General features: G+C 42.6%; 1 protein-coding gene and 1 pseudogene across 2 annotated transcripts in view; both read left to right on the top strand.

Annotated features, from left to right (window-relative positions):
* tec (tec protein tyrosine kinase) overlaps positions 1 to 19,114 on the top strand; it is a 28,921-nt gene extending 9,807 nt beyond the window's left edge. For both annotated transcript variants that reach the window (XM_036563345.1, XM_036563344.1), the window contains exons 8-18: positions 182 to 247; positions 339 to 393; positions 3,118 to 3,197; positions 5,242 to 5,369; positions 5,482 to 5,556; positions 7,538 to 7,709; positions 13,047 to 13,263; positions 13,466 to 13,530; positions 14,920 to 15,038; positions 15,205 to 15,362; positions 18,642 to 19,114. In XM_036563345.1, coding sequence (XP_036419238.1) covers positions 182 to 247; positions 339 to 393; positions 3,118 to 3,197; positions 5,242 to 5,369; positions 5,482 to 5,556; positions 7,538 to 7,709; positions 13,047 to 13,263; positions 13,466 to 13,530; positions 14,920 to 15,038; positions 15,205 to 15,362; positions 18,642 to 18,722 — 1,216 coding nt within the window. In that variant the 3' untranslated portion in view covers positions 18,723 to 19,114. The remainder of the gene's footprint in view (positions 1 to 181; positions 248 to 338; positions 394 to 3,117; positions 3,198 to 5,241; positions 5,370 to 5,481; positions 5,557 to 7,537; positions 7,710 to 13,046; positions 13,264 to 13,465; positions 13,531 to 14,919; positions 15,039 to 15,204; positions 15,363 to 18,641) is intronic.
* Positions 19,115 to 20,879: 1,765 nt separating this feature from the next.
* LOC118802913 lies at positions 20,880 to 26,366 on the top strand (annotated as a pseudogene).
* The last annotated feature ends 17 nt before the right edge of the window (positions 26,367 to 26,383 follow it).

The following is a 26,383-nucleotide window of genomic DNA, read 5'->3' as shown; positions in this document are numbered from 1 at the left end:
GAATATAAACACTTATTATAGTTATTATTTACAGAGAAGCTTCTGTCTCACCGTAAATATGAGAAAATGTGCTGTTTTGAAGTTCATTGTAAATTCCATTCTTTTAGCTTTGTACATGTTGAGCAGTGACAGGGTGGGTGGTTAAGTGTGTGTGTGTGTGTGTGTGTGTGTGTGTGTTCAGGAAGGAGGGCTACATTCCCAGCAACTACGTGACCCCGAAGCAGCCGGACAACCTTGAACAGTTTGTGTAAGTTTACAGTTCAGATGTTTAATTAGACTGTAACTGTTCACTTTAGTGCTGCTGAGGAATAAACAGTAACTGAGCGGCTGTGTTTCAGATGGTACTGCAAAAACGTCAACCGAAACAAAGCAGAGGAACAGCTACGAAATGAGGTTTGTGTGTGTGTGTGTCTGTGTGTCTGTGTGTCTGTGTGTGTGTGTGTGTGTGTGTGTGTGTGTCTGTGTGTGTGTGTGTGTGTGTGTGTCTGTGTGTGTGTGTGTGTGTGTGTGTGTGTGTCTGTGTGTGTGTCTGTGTGTGTGTGTGTGTGTGTGTGTGTGTGTCTGTGTGTGTGTGTCTGTGTGTGTGTGTGTGTGTGTCTGTGTGTGTGTGTGTGTGTGTGTGTGTGATCAGCTAAGACATGTTAGGCGTCCAAGTTTTCCTTGGAACTGGAGCTGCCAGGCTAAGAGTGCTAACAGACACTGAGAGTAAATAGTCACCAAAACTGTTTCCGCAAATATGTGCCAGAATGTTTTGCTTCAAATACGTCAATAAGCTACATAAACATGTTTAGAAAAAATAAAACATTGCTACCGTCCACATAACGCAGTTACTGAGGTGGAACTGATTCATCTCTTCACATGTATGTTTAGGTTCAAACACACACCTCCTTGTTTCTGCCCTCACTGTCCACTTTATCAGCTCCACTGACCACATAGTTCCACTCTGTAGTTCTACAGTTACAGACTGTAGTCCATCTGTTTCTCTGCACCCTGTTCTTCAGTGGTCAGGACCCCCATGGACCCTCACAGAGCAGGTACTATTTGGGTGGTGGATCATTCTCAGCACTGCAGTAACTCTGCTGTGGTGGGGGTGTGTTAGTGTGTGTTGTGCTGGTCTGAGTGGATCAGACACAGCAGTGCTGCTGGAGTTTTTAAACACTGTGTCCACTCACTGTCCACTCTATTAGACACTCCTACCTTGTCAGTCCACCTTGTAGGTGTAAAGTCAGAGACGATAGCTCATCTGCTGCTGCACAGTTTGTGTTGGTCATCCTCTAGTCCTTCATCAGTGGTCACAGGACGCTGCCCACAGGACGCTGTTGGCCGGATGTTTTTGGTTCTCAGTCCAGCAGCAACACTGACGTGTTTAAAACTCCAGCACTGCTGTGCTGCTGTGCTGTGCTGCTGTGCTGCTGTGATCCACTCAGACCAGTGCAACACACACTAACACACCACCACCATGTCAGTGTTACTGCAGTGCTGAGAATGACCCACCACCCAAATAGGACCTGCTCTGTGAGGGTCCAGATGGACTACAGTCTGTAACTGTAGAACTACAGAGTGCTCCTATATGGTCAGTGGAGCTGATTAAATGGACAGTGAGTGTAGAAACAAGCTCGGAGCCTCGTCTGTGGTCATCTTGTGTGGAACGTGTGCTCAGAAAAGAAGGGATTCTGGTGGCCTTAATTGGTTGCTCGTTGTTTTTATAGAGAAGTTTTTATAGCTGTTAGTGAGTCACTCTGCGCTCTAAACCACATCGACGTGTCTGAGCGACATCACCGAAAAATAAAGGTGTGGAGTTATATGACTCACATGTGTGTATGAGTCATATATAATATATATGAAGTATGTTACGTCAGCTTTAATTAACATAATTAAGCACTTACACATTATTAATTATGTCAATGTTTAATGTATGTATACATTTAAATCAAGTATGTTTAAAGTAGGCTTTTTTCAGTGCTGAATGAAGACCTGGATGTGGTTTGACCTGGTTGAGAGGTTCTGGGTGTGTATTTGTGGAAACAGTTTGTGAGACTATTGACTTCCAGTGTTTGTTAGCAACATTAGCTTCATTGTAAAAAAAATGGCTCGTCAGATCAACCTGAAAATGACTTCTTGTGGTAACAAGTAAATCAACTAGTTTTATTCAACCTAAATAAATACTTAGAATGAATGATTCTTTCAATTAGTGTAATTTTTTTAATTTAATAAAATAAAGTTTAATTAAAATGCTTGTTACTACATTAAATCATTTTTGGGGTGATCTGATTTTACAGTGCTTGTAGCTCCAGTGCTAAAACTAAAGAAACAAAATGCTGACACCTCACATGTCTTGGCTGATTGACTGCGTTTGCCATGATTGGAAAATCACATAAATTAGATTTTTTGCTAAACTATTTCTTTAACTGCAAATAGTCGTAAAACGAATTACAACAGTAATCGCAAACTAGAAAGAGAAAGTCTGTGAATGAACTTTAAATGTAATCGGAACTTAAATTCACTGCCACCTTAAATTTACTGATACCTTAAATACACTACCACTTTAAATTAACTGATATCTTAAATTCAGTTCCACCTTAATTCATTATTTGTGTTGTTATTGCTGTGCACTAGGCTGTAAGCACGAGAGTGTGTTTTTTCAAGCCAACTTAATAACTGTTATATCAGATGTACAGCATCTTATTACAGAAATGCATAAATAAACAGTCACTTTGCACACAGTACAGCGGCAAACACACGTAATCTGGGTTAATAAGTGTAGACTGTCTGGACAAAGGCTGCTGTTCTGGAATTCTGCCCTGCAGTGTGTATTTTAAATCATGTTGGACCAAAAGGTGTAAAATAAGTGCAGTGAATGAAACGACTGTCTAATATACATCCAGGGAAGTGCTTTAAGTCGAGACTCAGTAACTATAGAGGTACTGAAACCAGACGCGCACAGATCAGCACAGAGCTAGAAAGCAGGCAGAGTTATTTCCGTTCACATACGCTGTGGGAACCTACCTGTGTGTGTGTGTGTGTGTGGTGTGTGTGTGTGTGTGGCGTGTGTGTGGCCTGAGCTGAGGCTGCTGAAGAGCTCTTCCTGCTGACCGTGTACTCTGTGTGCGTGTTCAGGGTAAAGAAGGGGGGTTCATGGTGCGCGACTCCAGCAGTGCAGGAGCCTACACCGTCTCTCTCTTCACAAAGTCTGTGGGGTAAGTCGTCTCCAGAGGTGAAAAACAACTAGTCATCACTCCCAGCTTCTCCCCTCACAGCGCTCAAATACAGCCTTCCCAGCCCACCCCTGCACTCAGCACGATGCTAGCCAGCACAGGCGTCTGTTAGCTGACGAACCAGAACCAGTGGTTAGTGTTCTCCTCCAAGCGCGTTCAGCTGCCCAGTGATGTTGCGTTAGTGGCAGTTTGAAAAGATGTGGTGGTGCTTCACAGGAAGGAGGAAGCCTGTGCTGCCTTCACCCTCCTAGCGCTGCTGGTATCGTGTGATTGGGGGAGTCCTAACTAGTGGGTGGAATTTGATGTGGCTGAATTAGCGAGAAAACTGGGAAAAATAAAAAAAAATTGCAATTAACGATTTAATTGTCTTGTTTATTGTTTGCAACTATTAAAACAGAAGCCTAAAGTGGCTAAACTGGCTGATAAGCCGCCTGTAGCTAACACTGGCTTTACTGTGGAATCAGTTTTCACCCAAACGTCTTACACAGAATTGAGTGTAGAGTCGAGCAGAGCTACACGTTCTTCACCAGAGGGAAAATATAAGGGAAAAACTGAGCTGACAGGATGACAGTATATCATTACTGTGATAAACATCACAGTATTTCACAAAATGCTTTTTTGAGCTTATTGTGGCTCAAAAACACTTAAAACCACTTCTCAACTGCTTGTTTTATTAAAAAAGAGCTTGTTTAGTTGGATGTAGTACAGCCCAGTGTGTGAAATGTTGAATATAAATCATTGGGTTCATAGTATTTTTAAAACGTGTCTCTCTTTTGTCTGTTGTAAGTTATAAGCTGTCGTGAACGATAAATATCATGACCTTTCGTACATCGTTGAAAGTGTTGTGGTGTTACATTATGCCATATGACCCACCTCAAATCAGCATACATGCTAAAAACATTAAATAGGCTACATAGCTAACAAATAAACAAACATTACTCAGAGCTGCCTTCTACACCACAGAGCACCATGCTAGAAGTAGAAAACGTTTTTTTGTGCTCATTGGCCTCATGGTGTCTCAGGGAATGTATTTACTGACACACCCAGTTCACATCTGCTTGAAGCAGCATAATATGACAGTGATGGCTTCAGTCAGCCTGAACAACTGTGAACATCTCAGATAACTGTGATTTGACGATTATGTAATAACAGTGACAGGCCTATTTCACCCTGCGACAGAACTAAATCATCAGTGGGGGTGTCTGCGAAGGACCGGGGGGTGTGAGGGCTCTGTGATATTCACACGGCACAGAAAAAAGATAAGGAACCACAGATTAATCAGGAAACTCCCGACATTTCCAGCAAATCACCACATTTATCCTCCTACATCATCCCTATGATGCATCTTCATCCTACTGAGTTAATCAGTGTAGACTTTGATGCTACAGTTTCTTTGTGCTTTTGTGCCTTAGTGAAACCAAACTTCCCACGCTGCCTCTGCTTTACTTTCATTTTGGTTGGTTTGGCCACCCACTGCTATTGAAGCGCGTACAAATAGCGGTAAGTTACGGCCACCTGACACTGGGCCTGCCTGACCTAGTGCATTAGACTCACCTCATGGGGAATTTTTAATGTAGATATACAGCACCTTTAATACACTGTGGCCCTTCAGAGTGCTTTGCAAATAAGACTGGAAATTAAAGCATGATTAAAACATATACACACATTATCTAAGCCACTCATCCTCCTGGGTTGCGGGAGGGGTGTGCGCTGGAGACTCTCCCAGCGTTCTTTTGGCGGAAGGCAGGAAACACCCTGGACAGGCCACGTATTCCTCGCAGGGCAGACACACAGACGTATCATAGACATATCACATTACACCGAGGGGCAGTTTCGCATCTCACATTCACCTGACTGCATGTCTTTGGACTGTGGGAGGAAACCCATACAAACATGGGGAGAACATGCAAACTATACACAGAGAGGACCTCGTCGCCCGGCCGGGGAATCCAACCCTGGCCCTTCTTGCTGTGAGGCGAACTAAATTATGAGTGACTCAGTCTGCTCTGTACGTGGTGTTTTTCAGGGATGGGGTGATCAGACATTATCACATTAAGGAGACTGCAGGCTCCCCGAAGCAGTTCTACCTGGCTGAGAAACACCTGTTCAACACCATACCTGCACTCATAGAGTACCACAAACACAACGCTGCAGGTAACACACACACTCACACTGTCTCTTTTTAACCCCTCCACTCCTCCAAGCTCTGGTGTTTGTGTTGTTTCTTGGCTTTTGTGAGTAGACGACTGTTCCTGTGTTCCTGCAGGTCTGGTATCCAGGCTGCGGTATCCAGTGAACAAGCAGAACAGAGAGGCTCCAACGACAGCTGGATTCAGCTACGGTCAGATACCCACTGAAACACACTCCACATTTCATAAGCAGAGCTAGAATTTAAAAAGTAAAATAACTGTGATATACACAGGTTATATTCGCCCCGTACTAGAGTGCACCTGCCCAGCTGCCAGGGCTTATTCTACGCGTCAAGAAGCCCTTGAAGCTCTCGCATTACCAACCCTTAAAGAGGGTTCTCTTTCTTTTATACAACCCCATTTCCAAAAAAGTTGGGACGCTGTGCAGAATGTAAAAATAGAAAGAAAAATACTAAAAGACAACATATCAGATGTTGAAATATATGCTCATTTTGAATTTGATGCTGACAACGTTTCCAAAAAGTTGGGACGTCCTCATCTTTACTTCTGAAAGCCTCTCTGAGATCTCAAATTCAAGATGGGCAAATATTTTTCAAAAAACAATTAAATTTCTCAGTTTCAACATTTGATATGTTGTCTTTGTACTATTTTCAATGAAATATGGGATTTAAATGATGACAGATAACCTTGTTTGCTGGGCTGAACTCTGCAAACCTTATGACCATGCAAATTAACTGAAGACCAGTCATAACCTACAACAAAGCATATAAGACCACTACATTGATGTTGTTAGTTAGAAAAGTGACTTTGCCGCTGAAGGTTTTTGCTAAGGTGATGGTGACTGTGACTGTGGTGGTTGTTAGGGTGTGTCTCGGCAGTTACTGTGTTGTCCCAGGTGGTTGCTAAGGTGTTGCTAGGAGGTTGCTATGGTATTTTTTTTGTGGTTAGAGTGTTGTGTAAGTGCATTGTCCACCAACCATGTAGGAACACTATGTTGGTTAGGGTCTGAATTTCATCATCAATTCCAGTTTTAAAGGGGAATTCCACCGATTTTCCAATGACTGCATAATTCCATCGTTGCATCATACACAGTGTGATTCAGAGCGGTTTGGTGTGAAGTGGTTCAGATGTCTTTACAGTGGTGGTGATAGGAACCAGGGGTCGCCATGACTACAACACAGATATAGACATTTTATTTACTATCCAGAACCACAAGTGAACCTACACGAGTCTTCTGAGTTTATATGGAATGTTGATGATGGAAAATAGTGGAAAATCTGAAATAATAAGTTTTCTTTGGGGACTATTTTGCCTCACAGCGCCCTGCATGTATCCCTCCACCATGAATGGAGTTTAAGTTCTCTAAACTATCATAAAACAGTGTCTCAGTCATCAGGCAGTGAATTCATAACCATTTACTGTAGGAACTTTCTGTGAGGGAGCTTTTAGAGGTGGACGTCTGGTTCCTATCACCACCACTGTGAGCAGTTCTGACTCGGTAAGTTTATCTAGAACGGAGCGTTTCACACCAAACCACTCTGAACCACTCTGAACCGCTCTGTTTACATCTTAGCCACATAATTGTGCAGACAGGTGGTTAGACTGTTGCTTAAGATTTCATATCTTATTCCAGGTGGTTGCTAGGGTGCTGCTGTATGGCTGTAGCACTGGTATCTCCACATTTCCCACAGTACACTGGTGGTTCTCCTTTTATAGTCAGGCTGTACGTCATCTGTCCTCAACATAGAGTTAGCAGTAGTTTCACATGAAAACATGTGAGTATATAAGAACACAGAAGTACAGCTGTTTCTGTGTCTATGTTTAATAGCGGTTCAACCACTGAGAGGCCAGAGAGTAATGCCAACACCTGACCACTGGTAGCCTTGCAAAAACATATTAGACCACTGAAGCAAAGGCATTAGTTAACCTCATATAATCCCAGGCTTATTATGTTTGATGTTTTATTTTTCCCCAAAAACAAAAACTCAGAAACTGTGCACTAAAATGTTCAGATGTCTTATTAAGTGTGTTGCCTGTGGACGATGAGTCTTATTTACACTCTACAAAACATTTGCGTGGGGGTGTTCACACTTTTGCACAGGTTTGTTCTGTGAAGTGATAACTTTGTTCTAACTCTGCAGTAACGTCGCGATGGTGATGTTGTGTGTGCAGATAAGTGGGAGATCAACCCGTCTGAGCTGACGTTTATGAAGGAGCTGGGCAGCGGTCAGTTCGGAGTGGTCAGGCTGGGGAAGTGGAGAGCGCTGCATAAAGTCGCCATCAAAGCCGTCCGCGAGGGAGCCATGTCTGAGGAGGACTTCATCGAGGAGGCCAAGGTCATGATGTAAGTGAAAAAAACAGTCTCGCTTGATTTATGCCTCCGCGCCCCCCACCCGCACCCCCCTCACACACACGTGGCTGTGGTTCATTTTATCTCCCCTGATTGGCTGGGCATTAATTTAACTCAGACTCCGCCCACAGCTGAATGACAGAGCTGATCTGATCTGATCGTATCTCCTCAGCCGCTGTTTCATTTCACCGAGAGCTGCTCTGTTTCCATCTGACAAAACTCTCAGTATCGTGCATGGTGAGGTTTTAGGTGCCAACATTAAAAAACAGTGCCAGTTTATCTGCCCTGAATACAGAATGTGAACCGAATGTAAGTGTAAATGCATTCTGTACCGCCACTGTGTTGATTAGGGTCAGAATTTTGTCAGCAATTCCAGTTCTAAAGGGGAATTCCACCCATTTCTGAAAATTTTGCATATTTGTGATGTAAACAGAGAGATTCAGAGTGGTTTGGTGTGAAATGGTTCAGATGTCTTTACAGTGGTGGTGATAGGAACCCGGGGTCGCCATGACTACAACACAGATATAGACATTTTATTTACTATCCAGAACCACCAGTGAACCTACACGAGTCTTCTGAGTTTATATGAATGTTGATGATGAAAATAGTGGAAAATCTGAAATAATAAGTTTTCTTTGGGGACTATTTTGCCTCACAGCGCCCTGCATGTATCCCTCCACCATGAATGGAGTTTAAGTTCTCTAAACTATCATAAAACAGTGTCTCAGTCATCAGGCAGTGAATTCATAACCATTTCATGTAGGAACTTTCTGTGAGGGAGCTTTTAGAGGTGGACGTCTGGTTCCTATCACCACCACTGTGAACAGTTCTGACTCAGTTTCTCTAGAACAGAGCGTTTCACACCAAACCACTCTGAAACACTCTGTTTACATCTTAACCACAATTTCTTGGTCAAAATCAGTTTATAACAAGAATTAAACTGCAAATTAAAGTAAAATAAAGTGCCATTTTATGTACAGTGCCCTTTTTGTTGTTGTTTTTTGTTTTATTTATTTGCCTTTTACAAAATTACAACCCGCCTGTCAATAGAATGCAAATCTAATGTGAATCTAATTCATAATACAAGCAGGTGATGAATTGTGTCGTTGTACTGTTGTATTTTAGATTATTATGCAATGTGAACTGAATGTGCAGCTAAGTGCAGTAAGTTAATTTGGGGTTAAAGTTTAATATAGAATAATAACACTGAATATGCTAACTGACGTCTCACACTAATGAGTTCTGTGAGTGATGGTGTCACTCAGTCCTTTAACACCACGCTGGGCTCTCTCAGGGTGTGTGTTGTGACAGACAGTGCAGTGTGTTCGTCTTTCTCTCCAGGCTTTTTAACTCCCCTGTATCTCATACTGATACTTTATTATACGTGTTATGGCTCAAATGCAGTGCAGATTGTGGTGAAAGCTTAAGAGATGAAAAGATGTTTTAATGTTTGAATGCTTGGGTTTAATTGTGTCAGCACAGGGATTAACAGTGTTCTTATGTATAAATAAATGAATAAACAAACGAGAAAAGTGTCTGTGCTGCTGAAGTGATCCTCCGCTACTGCTAGCGTGTTTCCAGATGGCTGCTGTAGTATTTTAGGTGGTTGCTAAGGTGTTGCTAGGCGGTTGTTATGGCATCTTTGGTGGTTATTAGAGTGTTGCTGAACTGTTCATGTTATTCCAGGTGGTTGCTAAGGTGTTGCTAGGCAGTTGTCTTGGTATCTTTGGTGGTTGCTAGACTGTTGCTGAACTGTTCATGTTATTCCAGGTGGTTGCTAAGGTGTTGCTAGGCGGTTGTTATGGTATCTTTGGTGATTGCTAGAGTGTTGCTGAACTGTTCATATGTTATCCCAGGTGGTTGCTAAGGTGTTGCTAGGCAGTTGTCTTGGTATCTTTGGTGATTGCTAGAATGTTGCTGAACTGTTCATATGTTATACCCAGGTGGTTGCTAAGGTGTTGCTAGGCGGTTGTTATAGTATCTTTGGCGGTTACTAGAGTGTTGCTGATCTGTTCATATGTTATCCCAGGTGGTCGCTATATAGCTAGATGGTTATTATGGTGTCTCTCATGATTGCTAAAGGATTGATTGTTGGTTGCAGTGGTGTTTCAGGCGCTTGCTTTGTATCCCAGGTGGTTGCTATTGTTTTGCTAGTGTACTTGTATCGTGTTAACATAACAGGGGTGTACAAGCATTTCCACAACCATTTTTTGAGCATTCCAGCATTCTAAAACAGTCTTTAAGCAGTTGCTACACAGAAACTGTACTTCCAATCAAAACAAGCCCACATCTCACAATCAGACCAAGACTGGAGTCGGTGTAGAAACCCGCAGGATGAGTTAGCGGAAAAGAATTCTGGCAGAAAAATAAAAAGATATAAAAAGGTATAACAGTAGTGTTGTGGTCAATCACTGTTAAATCGCCTGCATGAACAGCAGCAGAGTGAATGAATTTTGACTGCAAATGTTTCTGACAGTATTCATGTGTTTCATTATTAAAATCTATCCGACTCTGATCTGTTAGCTGTTTCGTTTTTCCTGAGCTTCTGTAAGAGCTTCAGTCGGTCCACTCAGCTGTGCAGGACTCAGGCTGCAGTGCGGAAACAGACGCTGGTGGCTGGTGGTTTTCTCTTGTTTCGCTCGCCCCTCAGTCGACACTTCACACTTTGCGAGGGGTAGGGTGGTGGTGAAGGGGGAGGGGGTTAGCAGAACTGTGGTCAACCTCCAGCTCAAAGCAGCAGCACTGACCACAGACTGTTTATAGGACCAGCCACTGCGGAACTGCACTGCTGCTAAGGGGAAGATATACTTCTGTTTGTTTTTTTATTTGTTTATCAGTCAATCTGACTAACCTCTGCCTAATTTTTTTATAAATTCCCGTCCTGTTCTATTTGTAGCTCACATACTAAATAAATACTCATGAAGCTGCTGGATTAGTGCTGTTATGTAAAGGGTTTAATAATTTAAATGATTTTTCCTTCTTATTTATAAATAAAAACAGTTATTAATACATATGTAACCATTACATAATTACAACCACATTTTCAAAAAGTTGGGACGCTGTGCAAAATGTAAATAAAAACAAAATCCAATGATGTGCAAATCATTTAAACCCTATATTTCATTGAAAATAGTACAAAAACAACAAATCAAATGTTCAAACTGAGAAATTTTATTGTTTTTATTTTTTTTCAAAAATATTTGCCCACTTTTGAATTTGATGCCAACAGCACGTTCCAAAAAAGTTGGGACGGGGCAACAAAAGGCTGGTAAAATAACAAAGAACTTTTCATCATCTACGGTACATAATAACATTAAAAGACTCAGAGAATCTGGAGAAATCTCTGTATGTGAGGGACGAGGCCAAAAACCAGTATTTGCTGGCCGTGATCTTTGGGCCCTCAGACAGCACTGCATTAAAAACAGACATGATTCTGTAGTGGAAATCACTGCATGGGCTCAGAAACACTTCTGAAAACCACTGTCTGTGAACACAGTTCATCACTGCATCCACAAATGCAAATTAACACTCTAAAACCTACAGAAGAAACTGTATGTAAACAGGATCCAGAAACGCTGCCACCTTCTCTGGGCCTGAGCTCATTTAAAATGGACTGAGGGGAAGTGGAAAAGTGTCCTGTAGTCCAACGAATCAACATTTGAAATTCTTCGTGAAAATCATGGACACTGTGTCGTCCGGGCTAAAGACCACTCAGCTTGTCATCAGTGCACAGTTCAAAAGCCAGTATTCATGATGGTATAGGGGGCATTAGTGCACATGGCACGGGTGACGTGCTCATCTGTGAAGGCACCATTAATGCTGAATGATATATACAGGTTTTGGCAACATAGGCTGCCATCCAGACGACGTCTTTTTCAGGGAAGGCCTTGATTATTTCAGCAAGACAATGTCAAACCACATTCTGCATGTATTACAACAGCATGGCTCCGAGTCCGGGTGCTAAACTGACCTGCCTGCAGTCCAGACCTGTTACCACTGATAACATTTGGTGCATTATGAAATGAAAAATACAACTAATGAGCCTCTGAACTGATGATCAGCTGAAATCCTGTATCAAACAAGAACAGGAAAACATTTCACTTTCAGAACTACAGCAGTGTCTCCTCAGTTCCCAAACACTTACAGAGTGTGTTAAAGAAGAGGTGATGAAACACAGTGGTAAACAGGCCCCCGTCCCAACTTTTTTGGAACATGTTGTTGGCGTCTAAAGTGTGCAGAGTTGTGTTCACTGTAGAGGACGTGTTCACTTACTGACAATCAGAACATCACCAACAACATGTCAGAGCTTTTTTAAGTTGAGTTTGGTAAATGCTGTGGTGTTGGGAAGTAAAAGTGCTGAGCTGGTTCTGGTTTCTCCTTTCAGACCTATAAACAGCCCTTCATCTCAGTTCAGTTCTCACTCCGATGCTTCAGACTGACGGTGCCTGTATTTTTGCCAGCTTATCATGCATGTATCAGTTAACAGGTTTTTAACTGAATAAATGCTTTTCCAAATATAAAGCAAATCAAAAATAAAAACATACATACAGCACTGCAATAAAGTCAGAGACCCTTCATTTATTAATATTCCACTCAAAACAGATGTTAAGTACAAGTTTCTGTGTTCAGTGAGTCACTCTTTACCATCATTCCAGCTTCTTTTCTGGAGACTCACTTTCAGTTCCTCAAAGAATCGGCAGACACACCTCCAAAGTTCAGTCCTAGAAGCTGGTTGATGATTTTCTGAAGTAATCAAACACATTCAGTGGTGTTGAGGTCTGGACTCTGGGGTGGTCAGTCCATCGTTCAGCTTCTTTGTTTGATGTGTCCGTCTCCTTTTCTCAGTGAGGTTCTTCTTGACAGCTACACATCCTTTCAGACCCACAGCGCTGAGTCGTCTTCTCACAGTGGAAGGATGGACAGAAACACCTGTGGATGTTTTCAGATCTGATCAGCTTGATTTTCTCCTCTCTCTCAGAGATGAAAGCTTTAAGTGCTGTTTATCTGATGGGGCAGTTTTGGGGTCGACCAGCTCTTCCAGGTGGTTGTTAGGAGGCCCATTGTCTCTGTAGCTTTTAATCAGTTTTTGGAAACTTCACTTATTTTCCTTTGACTTTTCTTTCTTTATGCAAGTGGATTCTCTTACATTTCATCTCCTCTCAAATATCTCCTGAAAATGAAGAACTTGTCCTTTTGAGTCAGGATTAAATTAATGAAGGGGTGTCTCCGACTCCTGCGCAGTGCTGTATGTTAGTGTCAGATGTGAAGGTGACCTGATTGTGGTTGATTGTTGTTCTACACTGTTTAAACTGTGTTTGTTCGCGGTTACAGGAGTCTGTCCCACCCGAAGCTGGTGCAGCTGTACGGTGTTTGTACGCAGCAAAAGCCGATCTATCTGGTGACGGAGTTCATGGAGCTGGGCTGCCTGCTGAACTACATCCGTCAGCGCCGCGGAACCTTCAGCCCGCAGAACCTGCTGAGCATTTGTCACGACATCAGCCAGGGCATGCAGTACCTGGAGGAGAACCACTTCATCCACAGAGACCTGGTGAGAACCGCTCAGCTCAGTGTTAATGAGAATATAATTACACTTAGCTTTTCAGAATGATATGAATCAGCATGTGCTCTTTCTTGGTTTTTAATAACTGACCATATTAAAGCCTATTCAGGTTAATGTTGTGAAGATTACTGAAAAGATAGAACTGTAAATGGTCTATGTGGTCTAAGATAGATGGACTCTCTGTCCACAGGCTGCCAGAAACTGCCTCGTCAACGACTCACATGTGGTCAAAGTGTCAGACTTTGGCATGGCCAGGTACGACCCACTCTAAACATGACACCTGTCCAAAGGTACAGCCCACTCTAAACATTACACCTGACCACAGGTACAGCCCATTCTAAACATGACACCTGACCACAGGTACAACCCACTCTAACCATGACACCTGTCCACAGGTACAGCCCCACTCTAAACATTACACCTGTCCACAGGTACAACCCACTCTAACCATGACACCTGTCCACAGGTACAGCCCATTCTAAACATTACACCTGTCCACAGGAACGGCCCACTCTAAACATGACACCTGTCCACAGGTACAGCCCACTCTAAACATGACACCTGTCCACAGGTACGACCCACTCTAAACATTACACCTGTCCACAGGTACAGCCCACTCTAAACATGACACCTGTCCACAGGTACAGGCCACTCTAAACATGACACCTGTCCACAGGTAGAACCCACTCGACACATGACACCTGTCCACAGGTAGAGCCCACTCTAAAATTACACCTGTCTGCAGGTACAGGCCACTCTAAAAATGACACCTGTCCACAGGTACAGCCCACTCTAAACATTACACCTGTCCACAGGTACGACCCACTCTAAACATTACACCTGTCCACAGGTACAACCCACTCTAAACATTACACCTGTCCACAGGTACGACCCACCCTAAACATGACACCTGACCACAGGTACAGCCCACTCTAAGCATTACACCTGTCCACAGGTACGACCCACTCTAAACATGACACCTGACCACAGGTACAACCCACTCTAAACATTACACCTGTCCACAGGAACGACCCACTCTAAACATTACACCTGTCCACAGGTACAACCCACTCTAAACATTACACCTGACCACAGGTACAACCCACTCTAAACATTACACCTGTCCACAGGAACGACCCACTCTAAACATTACACCTGTCCACAGGTACGACCCACTCTAAACATGACACCTGTCCACAGGTACAACCCACTCTAAACATGACACCTGACCACAGGAACGACCCACTCTAAACATTACACCTGTCCACAGGAACGACCCACTCTAAACATTACACCTGTCCACAGGTACAGCCCCACTCTAAACATGACACCTGTCCACAGGAACGACCCACTCTAAACATTACACCTGACCACAGGTACAACCCACTCTAAAATTACACCTGTCTGCAGGTACAGGCCACTCTAAACATGACACCTGACCACAGGTAGAGCCCACTCTAAACATTACACCTGTCCACAGGTAGAGCCCACTCGACACATGACACCTGCCCACAGGTACAACTGACTAAAAATTACACCTGTCCACAGGTAGAGCCCACTCTAAAAATCACACTTGAAATGTCATTAAGTCCAGAAACTGGACTGTACAGCACTAAATTAAACCTGTGCCCTCTCGGTTTGCAGGTATGTTATAGATGACCAGTACACCAGTTCTTCAGGAGCGAAGTTCCCAGTGAAATGGTCTCCACCTGAGGTCTTCAACTTCTGCAAATACAGCAGCAAGTCTGATGTGTGGTCATTCGGTGAGAGCACAGTGTCCTTAATGAGCAGGTCTGAGAGGAGTGGAGTAGCTGGGTAGCCGGTTTCTGAGCTGGTTTTAGAGGAATGATGGTTATTAAAGCTGAATTTATAGCAGATCATGTAAAGAGCTGTGTTGTGTCCCTGTGATGAAGAAAGCTCTTTTCTCAGGTGTGCTGATGTGGGAGGTGTTTACGGAGGGAAAGATGCCCTTTGAGAAAAACCTTAACCATGAGGTCGTCAACATGGTGACCCAGGGTTATCGTCTGTATCGCCCGAAAATGGCCACGCCCCAGATCTACGAAATCATGCAGCTGTGCTGGCAGGAGGTGAGAGCGCTTCATCTAATAAATACAGATCAAATGAAGTTCATGTGTGAGGCTCATCAGAGTCACTGTAAGGTAGCACTCTGCACAGGGAACAGACTTAACGCTCAGTTACTGTTTATCTGCTGAGTTTAACTTACTAGGCATAAAATGTGACACATTACAGCATGTTTATGTTTTTTATTCCGGTATGATGTTCTGTGTAGAGAATGTGTTAATTTATTATCACTCAGAAAATCAACAAAACAAACCCATATTTATATATGAGGTTTTGTTTCAAAACACATTATAGACCATTTTCAATAAAGTTTCTTTTTTTCATGATATACATTGTTGGGACTGGGCTTCAGACATACAAGAAATGAAGACATTTCAATGCCGTTTACAGTTAATATCACCTTTAATAGAGAAATTAAAATGTGTGGTCCATTATATGTGAAATGTAGTTCAAATGGATCTACAACATTTTGGAATGAAACCCTTCAAAAACAAAAAAGAATTCAGATCTTAGATTTTTACGAGCTTAATGTTCTGATCTGTTTAAACTCACGGCAGTAATAGAGACAGTAATAAGCTAAATATATACACCATCATCATGTATTGGGTGCTTTCTATTGGGAGGTGTCTGTCCCAAACACTAATCCCTAAATTTACACTTCTGATAATAATAGAAATTTTTTTTAATGTTGTATTTAAAAAGATATTTTTATTTCCTTTAAAGATTTGAAAGATTTAGATTCATCACAAGTTTAATTTTTAAGCTAAACAAAAATAATAAAAAGATGCTGCCCCATGTTTTCATGTTGCTACTGAAACACAGTTTTAGTCTGTAGGCGGAGCTTTATTTTAGCTACACCCCTGCATTTTAAGGCAGGAAGTGAGGCTGCATCCCTGTCCCTCATGGCCACATGGTGAGCAGTTAGATGCCATTGTTTTGAAGTAAATGAGCCCCAAAGTCTGAAAATCAGTGTGGAACATTAAGAATCATCATATTTTCTGCAGTTCAGCACTTTTTAGTGTTTTACTGTAAAATATGATGATTTTCTGTGTGAACAGCTGTTCAGAGCTGCGTTTGCTGGTCATGGTCATGAGCTTTTGAGCTCATTGTCACGACCGAAACATTTGGTAAAGTTTGGGTAGAGTTATGATTGTTTTGGAATGTACAATCATTTGTCTTAATAAAATAAACATAATTAAGGTGTAGAGTCACTTAGAGTTTTTAGAGGATTAGAGGATTTTAGTCTAAAGTCTAAGATCAGGTAAAAGTCCCCGAAGTGTTTCAGCTCTCACTTTGAACCAGTTCAGTAGACTCAGCCACATATATGAGCTGTAGAGGCTGAACTCAGTCACAGAGCTGACAGATGAAAAGGGTCTCCATGACGCTGTTGCATCACGGAGACCCTGTGTATAAATTTGCGATGTTTCTTTTTACGGGTCAGTTGTTGTTAGGAGAAAGTCTTTCTCTCATAAAATGCCCCTGAAAAACTCGGGTCCAGTTAACACACTGAAATCAATCTTTAACTCTGTTTTTTGGCTGTTTGTAAATGTTCAACTGGACAGTGTGTCACAGATGTGAATGAGCTCTGAGTGCTGACCGTCTCAAAGCTTTCAGCCTCTAAACTCTTTCATTCTGCTCTGCTGGAGCTGCTTTAAACCATAATAATGTAAAGCAGGAGCTGCTCTGTGTGTCCAAAGGTTTCCAGTGTCTCTTCTGAAATGAAGGTGTTAGTAGTGAGTCTGTGCTGCAGTAACAGCCTCTACTCTTCTGGGGAGGCTTCTAGATGTTGAACATTGCTGTGAGGATTTGATTGAGCATTAGTGAGGTCAGGTACTGATGTTGGATGGTCAGTTCTGGATCACTCCGGCTCATCCCAAAGGTATTGAATGGAGCTCCATCACTCCAGAGACAGATGTCTCAGCACTGTAGATGTTCATAGTCCTGCACCAGCGACAAAACATTGGAATAGACCTGCGTTCAGCAACATGCAGCTCTTTTACTGCCCTGTTGCTCCACAGCAGAATCAGATTAGTAGGTAAAAATAAAATAATCCTCCTTTACAGTAAAATAAAGCTCTGCTGATCGTTCAACACAGTTTAACAGTAAATGGTCTTAAACTCTGGAGTTAATGTAGAACTGCTAATTCACCCTTTAACCCTGAAGATCAGCGCAGACTGCTGGTCACCATAGCAACACAGACAACAGTCTCGCCTAGCTAGTAGCTAACGAAACAGCAAAGGGAGAGATTTAAGATGAACATTGATCATTTGGAGATGAATGGACTTATTTGTGTTTATAATCACTCCAGCTGGTTTCCTGATACGTTTAATCTGCAACGAGAAACTGAAACACTAAAAAGTCGTGAGGCTGAAGTCAGTTTCTCATTTGCCAGCTTCTCGTTCAAATTTTTCACATTCCACCTTAAATCGTGCAATAGTTAGTTACATAGTTAGTTACATTGTGGTGCCTCAGGAACCATTTAAGGTAGAACAGGAAAATTGAAACAAGAAGCTGGTGAATGAGAAGCGACTTCAGCCTCGTAAAAACCGAACGCTGAGAGACATTTTACAATAAACTGTTCTACTTTTGCGGAAAAGTTTCCTGCTGGAGATGTGAGAAAAGCAGCTGTAGGTGAGTTAAAGCTTAAAGCAGAGCAAAGTAAGTCTGTGTTTTCATTTATATTTTCGTCTATATTAGTACATCCGTACATACTGAGACATATTTACTTAAATAAAATGAACATAAAACCAAAGGGGTTTAATTCTTGTTGAAATTTGACAAATGGCCCTTCTTAACATTTGGGCTGTGACCCCTGGAATAGACCGTCCTCTACAGCTTCACGTGCACGACTTCTTTCCCCATCATGCGGGGTTGCCAGATTTGTGGCTTTCCACAAAATTTCCGGTGAGTCTGAAAGTGCAGTCACAGGGTGTGTTTTCTGCCCGGACACCTTTCTAATTGACCTGCAGTCACGGAAAAAGGTTTGAAAATGAAAACGAAACGTCTTACGAATGTATATTGATTGTATTTCAGAATAGCTGAAAGATGTACGCGACAAGGTCTGCGACGCCCAGCAGACACACATTTGCTCTCTTTTTCATCATTTTTGTCGCGTGACAGTCACCGCCTGGACTGTACATTGGCCTTTAGTCATCCTGGCTGATCAGCTACGTTTGGGTTAACTGTAGAAATTAGATTTCTGCTTTAATAATGTTTGTATTTGATCATCTATGCACGTTCCTAATTGTGCTAATTGCACCTGTTTCTGTGTTCCGGTTGCTAAGAGACCAGAAGAGCGGCCGTCGTTTGCGCAGATCTCCCTGAAGATCACGGATGAGATCGAGGCTGATGGGCTCAACTCCTGACCTCTGATTGGACAGTCAAACTCTGACTCACTGTCACCAAATGACTGGACTCCTCATGACCACACTGTCTGTGGAGTGGACATTGGACAGCGTCAATAACCCTACTGGACAGAAAACATACTCAGGAATGAAAACTTGAATGGAACAATCCATGAAAGCGTGTGAATGTGGGCGAAGCCTGCGAGGCGGCCGAGGCACGGTGTGTTTGGAGGTGCACAGACAGTAGATCGTGTATCTGCTGACTGGACTGTACATGATAAACCTCAGTGGCTCTTCATACACGGGCAGCTGATTGAGGCCAGTAAGGAGTGGTCAGTTGTGTTTTAGCACCATGCTAAACTCTGTTAGGTGTGAATGTATAAAGATGAATAAAATGCTAACTGGTAAAATGACCGTCCTTCACTCTCTCAGTCTCTCTCCGTGCTGCTGTTTCACCTACGGTCACTCTGAAGACTGAAGCTGGATTAAGGCTGATCACATGTTAGTCGTTATCATGATTTTGGCTTTTTCAGTACTGATATCATAGAAGGCTGCAGTATGCAAATGAGCCAGCCCTCTTAACCTATCACAATGCTTAAAGTGTGCTGTGAGCATGCTGACCAATCACAGTTCTGCATGAGTTTCTGTGGGTGGTTTGATGAAAAGCAGTGCTTTTAGTGGAAACGCTGGCCGATCTTTAACCTTCTAACTGTTCACTGGTGCTTTTTAATGCATTCTGAGGTGCATCACAGTCACAGTATGCAGCAACATAATCACAGTAACCTTTTGTTCATATCAAGCAGCCTTAAAGGAGCGGTTCTGCAAAAAGTCAAACAAGGTAGGTGTTTCTAATAAAGTGGCCAGTTAGTGGAAGTACAAGGTAGTTGTTTCTAATAAAGTGGCCAGTTAAAGTTTCTAATAAAGTGGCCAGTTAAAGTTTCTAATAAAGTGTCCAGTTAGTGGAAGTACAAGGTAGTTGTTTCTAATAAAGTGGCCAGTTAAAGTTTCTAATAAAGTGGCCAGTTAGTGGAAGTACAAGGTAGTTGTTTCTAATAAAGTGGCCAGTTAAAGTTTCTAATAAAGTGGCCAGTTAAAGTTTCTAATAAAGTGTCCAGTTAGGGGAAGCACAAGGTAGGCATTTCCAGTAAAGAGGCCAGTGAGTGGAAGTACAAGGTAGTTGTTTCTAATAAAGTGGCCAGTTAATGTTTCTAATAAAGTGTCCAATTAGTGGAAGCACAAGGTAGGCATTTCCAGTAAAGAGGCCAGTGAGTGGAAGTACAAGGTTGTTGTTTCTAATAAAGTGGCCAATTAGTGGAAGCACAAGGTATGTGTTTCTAATAAAGTGGCCAGTTAGGGGAAGTACAAGGTAGGTGTTTCTAATAAAGTGACCAATGAGTGGAAGTACAAGGTAGGTGTTTCTAATAAAGTGGCCAGTTAGTGGAAGCACAAGGTATGTGTTTCTAATAAAGTGGCCAGTGAGTGGAAGCACAAGGTATGTGTTTCTAATAAAGTGGCCAGTGAGTTGAAGTACAAGGTATGTGTTTCTGATAAAGTGGCCAGTGAGTTGAAGTACAAGGTAGGTGTTTCTAATAAAGTGGCCAGTGAGTGGAAGTACAAAGTAGGTGTTTCCAATAAAGTGGCCGGTTAGTGGAAGAACAAGGTGGGTGTTTCTGGTAAAGTGGCCGTACGAGGTCAGTGTTTGTAATAAAACGTGTAAGTGACTATAAGAGCAGTGTTTGTCTGGCCTGCAACACAGCACTCCAGTCTTACAGCACTCAGAAAAAAATAATATGAATAACATAAAATAATATGGAATAATCTAGTCAGTATTTAATCACATGTGTTATCTGTCATCATGAGACCATAAATGGTTATTTTGTTTTTTTGTCCTTATATAATGCAGTCTTATTAAGGGCAATAATCTCATAATGAGAAATAATAGAAATATTGAGTACATTTAAGAAGGCTTTACTCGCCGAGACAGCAATAACACAAACATTCAAACTCTATTTTCTTATTCACACTAATCATCATGACTTATGCATGAATGCCAATGTGGATAACACCTGCTGCTGAATACACACACACACACACACACACACACACACACACACACACACACACACACAGGCTACAGTCTCCTGTTGCAGTCACAAGTTGTCCACTCACTGATGTTGAGCGCGCCTGTTGTGACAGTGGAGCCTGTATGACCATCTTTAAGGTAAGACAAACACATACAAACACTAACATTAACTCTGTTTCCAACAGCTGCATTATTTGACTGTGTTTTGTAATGGAACATCTGGTGGTGTCAGTTACAGCTCTTTACTGGAAGCTGTTTGGAGACAGGTTCACACAGGGACACACAGCTACATTCAAGAAAACACAGGTACATTCAGGTACACACAGGTATACACAGGTACATATAGGTACACACAGGTACACACACAGGTACAGACAGGTATACACAGGCACACACAGGTACACAGTTGGTACACGTAGGTAACTTGGTATTAACACCGGAAACATTACACTAGTCAAGAGGAAAGGCTCGAGTGTGCAAACAAGAGAAAGTTTATATGTAAGTGAGTGGGCGAAAGGAAGAGAGACAGAGACAGAGGCAGGGAGAGGGAGAGGGAGAGAGAGAGACAGAGGTAGAGATAGAGAGAGAGACAAAGGCAGGCAGAGAGAGAGAGACACACAGGCAGAGAGGGAGAGAGAGAGAGACAGAGGTAGAGATAGAGAGAGAGAGACACACACAGAGGCAGGCAGAGAGAGGGAGAGACACAGGCAGAGAGAGGGAGAGAGAGAGAGACACAGGCAGAGAGACACAGGCAGAGAGAGGTAGAGAGAGAGAGAGACACACATGCAGAGAGAGGGAGAGAGAGAGACAGAGGTAGAGGTAGAGAGAGAGGGAGAGAGCGCTGGCTTATCAGTGTATGGAAATGTAATATAAATGTGTTCACACACATCTTCTCCACTGCTTACAGCAATCTGGCTGCTGAAGAGGAGGCCAGTCATTTCTACAGTGCTGTTTAACGTACACCACTTTATAAAACAATGCTGAGTGTGATGTAATAATAGTGTGTATGTGTGTTCAGGTTAAATGTCAGATGTCCAGTGTTGTTAAGTCTTGTCCTGTACTGCAATATGACTCCTTGTCATTAAAGATTTATTGAGGGCAGCGTTCGAAGACTGATTCAATATTTCATGAGATGCTGGAAGAAAAAGTCAGTTTTTATGATGTGATTCATTACAAAAGATTTCACTGTGACATTCTGTTATGATCCGACCATGGTAGCGATAGCCTGTGTCTGTGTTTATGGAACTGAGTGCTGTAGCTGCAGGTGCCCAGATTTGCAATGTAAATTCCTCTTTACGTCAAAGACTGCTCACATCAGCAGACCGATCAGTCAGAGGTGACTGGCTGGACCTTTAGTTCCTGAAGGAGCTTTCTTTGAGGTGGACCTTTAATTCCTGACAGGTCTCTCTGTGAGGGAGGTTGGATGGATTATGAGTTCCTGACTGATCTTTCTGTGAGATGTGGTTGGAGCTTTAGTTCCTGAGAGACGTTTCAGTGACACTATGTGGTTGGAGCTTTAATTCCAGAGATATTTCTCTGAGGTGATTTAGTTTGGCTTTCAGTTCCATAGAGAGCTTTTTCTGAGTTAGTTTGGTTGAACCTTTGGTTTCTGAAAAATCCTTGTCAGGTGATTTGATTGTTAGCTGATTTTTAGTAACTGAGAGATCTTTCAGGGAAATTATTTGGTTGGGCCTTTAGTTTCTGATATCTTTTTGTGCAGTTGTTTGGTTGGACCTTTAGTTTCTTATAAATCTTTTTGTGAGGTTGTTTAGTTGGGCCTTTAGTTTCTGATATCTTTTTGTGCAGTTGTTTGGTTGGACATTTAGTTCCTGAGATCTTTATGTGAGGCAGTTTGGTTGGACCTTTTAGTTTCTAAGAGATCTTTAAGTGAGGTTGTTCGGTTGGGCCTTTAGTTTCTGAGAGATCTTTAAGTGAGGTTGTTTGGTTGGGCCTTTAGTTTCTGAGAGATCTTTAAGTGAGGTTGTTTGGTTGGGCCTTTAGTTTCTGAGAGATCTTTAAGTGAGGTTGTCTGGTTGGGCCTTTAGTTTCTGAGAGATCTTTAAGTGAGGTTATTTGGTTGGACCTTTAGTTTCTAAGAGATCTTTAAGTGAGGTTATTTGGTTGGACCTTTAGCTTCTAAGAGATCTTTAAGTGAGGTTGTTTGGTTGGACCTTTTGGTTTGAGAGATCTTTAAGTGAGGTTGTTTGGTTGAACCTTTAGTTTCTGAGAGATCTTTAAGTGAGGTTATTTGGTTGGGCCTTTAGTTTCTGAGAGATCTTTATGTGAGGTAGTTTGGTTGGACCTTTAGTTTTGAGATGTCTTTAAATTAGGTTGTTTGGTTGGACCTTTTGGTTTGAGAGATCTTTAAGTGAGGTTGTTTGGTTGAACCTTTAGTTTCTGAGAGATCTTTTTGTGAGGTTGTCTGGTTGGGCCTTTAGTTTCTGAGAGATCTTTAAGTGAGGTTGTCTGGTTGGGCCTTTATTTCTGAGAGATCTTTTTGTGAGGTTGTTTGGTTGGGCCTTTAGTTTCTGAGATCTTTAAGTGAGGTTGTCGGGTTGGGCCTTTGGTTTCTGGGATCATTAAGTGAGGTTGTTTGGTTGGACCTTTAGTTTCTGAGAGATCTTTAGGTGAGGTTGTTTGGTTGGGCCTTTAGTTTCTGAGAGATCTTTAAGTGAGGTTGTCTGGTTGGACCTTTAGTTTCTGAGAGATCTTTAAGTGAGGTTGTCTGGTTGGGCCTTTAGTTTCTGAGAGATCTTTAAGTGAGGTTGTCTGGTTGGGCCTTTAGTTTCTGAGATCTTTAAGTGAGGTTGTCTGGTTGGGCCTTTAGTTTCTGAGATCTTTAAGTGAGGTTGTTTGGTTGGGCCTTTCGTTTCTAAAAGGCCTTGTTTTGAGGTCATCGTGTTGATTGATGATTGATGTTGTGATTGATGAGGCTGTTGTCTGTGTTGTGTAGATGTCTTGGCACCCTCCGTACCGCAGCTCTAAGTTCCGGCATGTTTACGGTAAACCTGCGAGCAAAGATCAAAGCTATGATGGCCTGCCGATCACACGAGGCGTCCATGACAACCACTGCTGTGCTGTCAACCCACACTTCATCGCCGTGGTTACAGAGTGTGCTGGGGGCGGAGCCTTCATCGTCATTTCCATCCGACGTGTGAGTCCACCAGACCCCTCCCTTCCCCTAATAAATAAATAAATAATAAATAAATAACACCTGGGACAGGTAATCCGAGTACCTGGCTCAGGTGTGATTGTGTTTGCGTGTAAAATGCTCATGCATGCTTGTGTGTGTGTTACAGACGGGCCGTGTCGACCCCCATCACCCCCGCGTGTGTGGACACAGGGCCAGAGTTCTGGATGTAAAGTGGGACCCCTTTAATGGCCACCGCATCGCCTCCTGCTCCGAGGACTGCACGGTCTCTATAGCAACATCTGGCCACAACCTCACTGCTGCTATGGCAACAGTCTCTACTGTAGCTATAGCAACTGCGTTCAGCCTTGATTTGTATGAAACTGATAATTAATAACAGATAATAATGCAGTGCAAAATACAGAATACAGCATAAACACAGTGGGCAAATCTAGACTCCTGTCTTACCCATAATTCAATCTGTCATACATAAACCTCAGTTCCAGTATAGGTGGGACACTGCGTGAAATGCAAATAAAAACAAAAATCAGCATTTAAACAAAACAGTATTAAGACAAGATGATTAATGTTTTATCTTTTCAACTTTATTGTTTTTCGCAAAAATATACGCTCATTCTGAAACAGATGCCTGCAGCACATTCCAAAAAGGGGAACTTAAGACCAGGAACATTATGAAATGTTAAAAAAGTCTTAAACAGGTGAGGCAGTCATGTTTGGGTGTAAAAGGAGCATCCAGGAAAGGCTGAGTCCTTTAGAGTGAGGATGGGCCAAACACTACGTCAGCAAAATATCCAACGGTTTAAGAACGGTTAACACTTTCTTTAACAAGTGACAGCAAAGATTTTAGGTATTTCACCCCTAGGATGCATAAAATAATCAAACGATTGAGGGAATTCAGAGAAATCTCTGTTTGTAAAGGCAAAGGCCGAAAACCACAACTTGAATGAATGCCTCAACCCCTCTGACGGCGCTGCATTAAAAACGGGCATGTTTCTGTGATGAATATCACCAGACTGGACACCATCAACATCCAGAAACGCCGCCGACTTCTCTGGGCTCGAGCTCATCTGAAATGGACTGATTCTCAGTGGAAACCTGTATTGTGGTCTGATGAGTCAACCTTTCAGACGGTTATTGAAATAATGGACGTTGTGTTCTCTGGGCCAAAGAAGAAAAGGACCATCCATACTGTTACCAGTATAAAGTTCTAAATCCAGCGTCTGTCATGGTGTGTGTGTGGGGGGGGGGTATTAGTGGGTAACCTGCTCATCTGTGAAAGAATCATTAACACTGAATACATTTTGGAACAAAAAATGTTGCCTTCTAGACACCGTCTTTTTCAGGGACGTCCAACAATGTCAAGCCACATTCTGCACTCGTTACAACAGCATGGCTGCATGATCAGACACTGCTGGTGCCAGACTGGCCTGCCTGCAGGAAAGCTGATGTAGGTAAACACACTCCTGCCCCAACTTTTTATGGAATACGTTGCAGGCATCAAATTTAGAACAAGTGTGTATTTACAAAAAACTACAAAGTTCATTCAGGTAAAACGTCAAATATCAGGTTTTTGTTCTGAGTTACAGGTCAAACATCACTCGCTGCTCTGTTTTTATTATGATTATGTTTTTAAAATGCAGTCTGTGTGTTCTGAGAGAAGCGTGTCCGTGTGCAGGTTAAGGTGTGGGAAATCCCCGACAGTGGTTTGAAGGAAAACCTCATCGCGCCGAGGAAAGAGCTGCTCGGACACAGCCGCAGGGTGGGCCTCATCGAGTGGCACCCAACAGCCAGAGACGTACTGCTGAGCTCAGCGTACGACTACCAGGTGCACAGATACAGTACAGGCGCTGCAGCAGGTCAGCAGATACACAAACAGAAACACTCGCTGACAATTTGGGGAAAATATCTAAATGCAGTTTTTCCCACTAATTTTGCGACTGCAACTTTTAAGGTTCACAAATTGAAACTCAGGCCTGATTTATTTTGGCCAAGACAACCTGAATATCCACCTTTTCTATCTTGACACTTGATCCCTGAACGTAGTGAGCCAAACTGCCAGTAAGTTGTGGTTGTGATGTCACAACACATGGAGGTTTGGTTGCCTCTGATTGGTCAAATGTATCTGCAGGCAGTTCACAAGCTCTGGTTAAATCAAGCTTTAATTTCAAGTTTAATCAGCGTGTCTGTATCTGAGGGATGTAATGCACCCTCCTCTCTCTTCTCTCTGCAGGTGTGTGTGTGGCGTCTGGACGGTGCAGGGTGTTGTGGTGAAGACCCCAGTGTGTGTGATCCGTTTACACACTGACCTGGTGCTCTCGGTAGGCTTCAGTGAGGACGGCAGCAGACTGGCCACAACCTGCAAGGACAAGAGGGTCCGAATCATCGACCCGCGCACAGGACACCTGCTGCAGGTAACTGAGGGAGAACACAGGTGACTAATGGCCCAGG

The sequence above is a fragment of the Colossoma macropomum genome, unplaced genomic scaffold, assembly GCF_904425465.1.
Source record: "Colossoma macropomum unplaced genomic scaffold, Colossoma_macropomum, whole genome shotgun sequence".
Classification (NCBI taxonomy): domain Eukaryota; kingdom Metazoa; phylum Chordata; class Actinopteri; order Characiformes; family Serrasalmidae; genus Colossoma; species Colossoma macropomum.
Note: the sequence above shows the minus strand (reverse complement) of the source record. Positions and strands in the feature narration are given on the sequence as shown.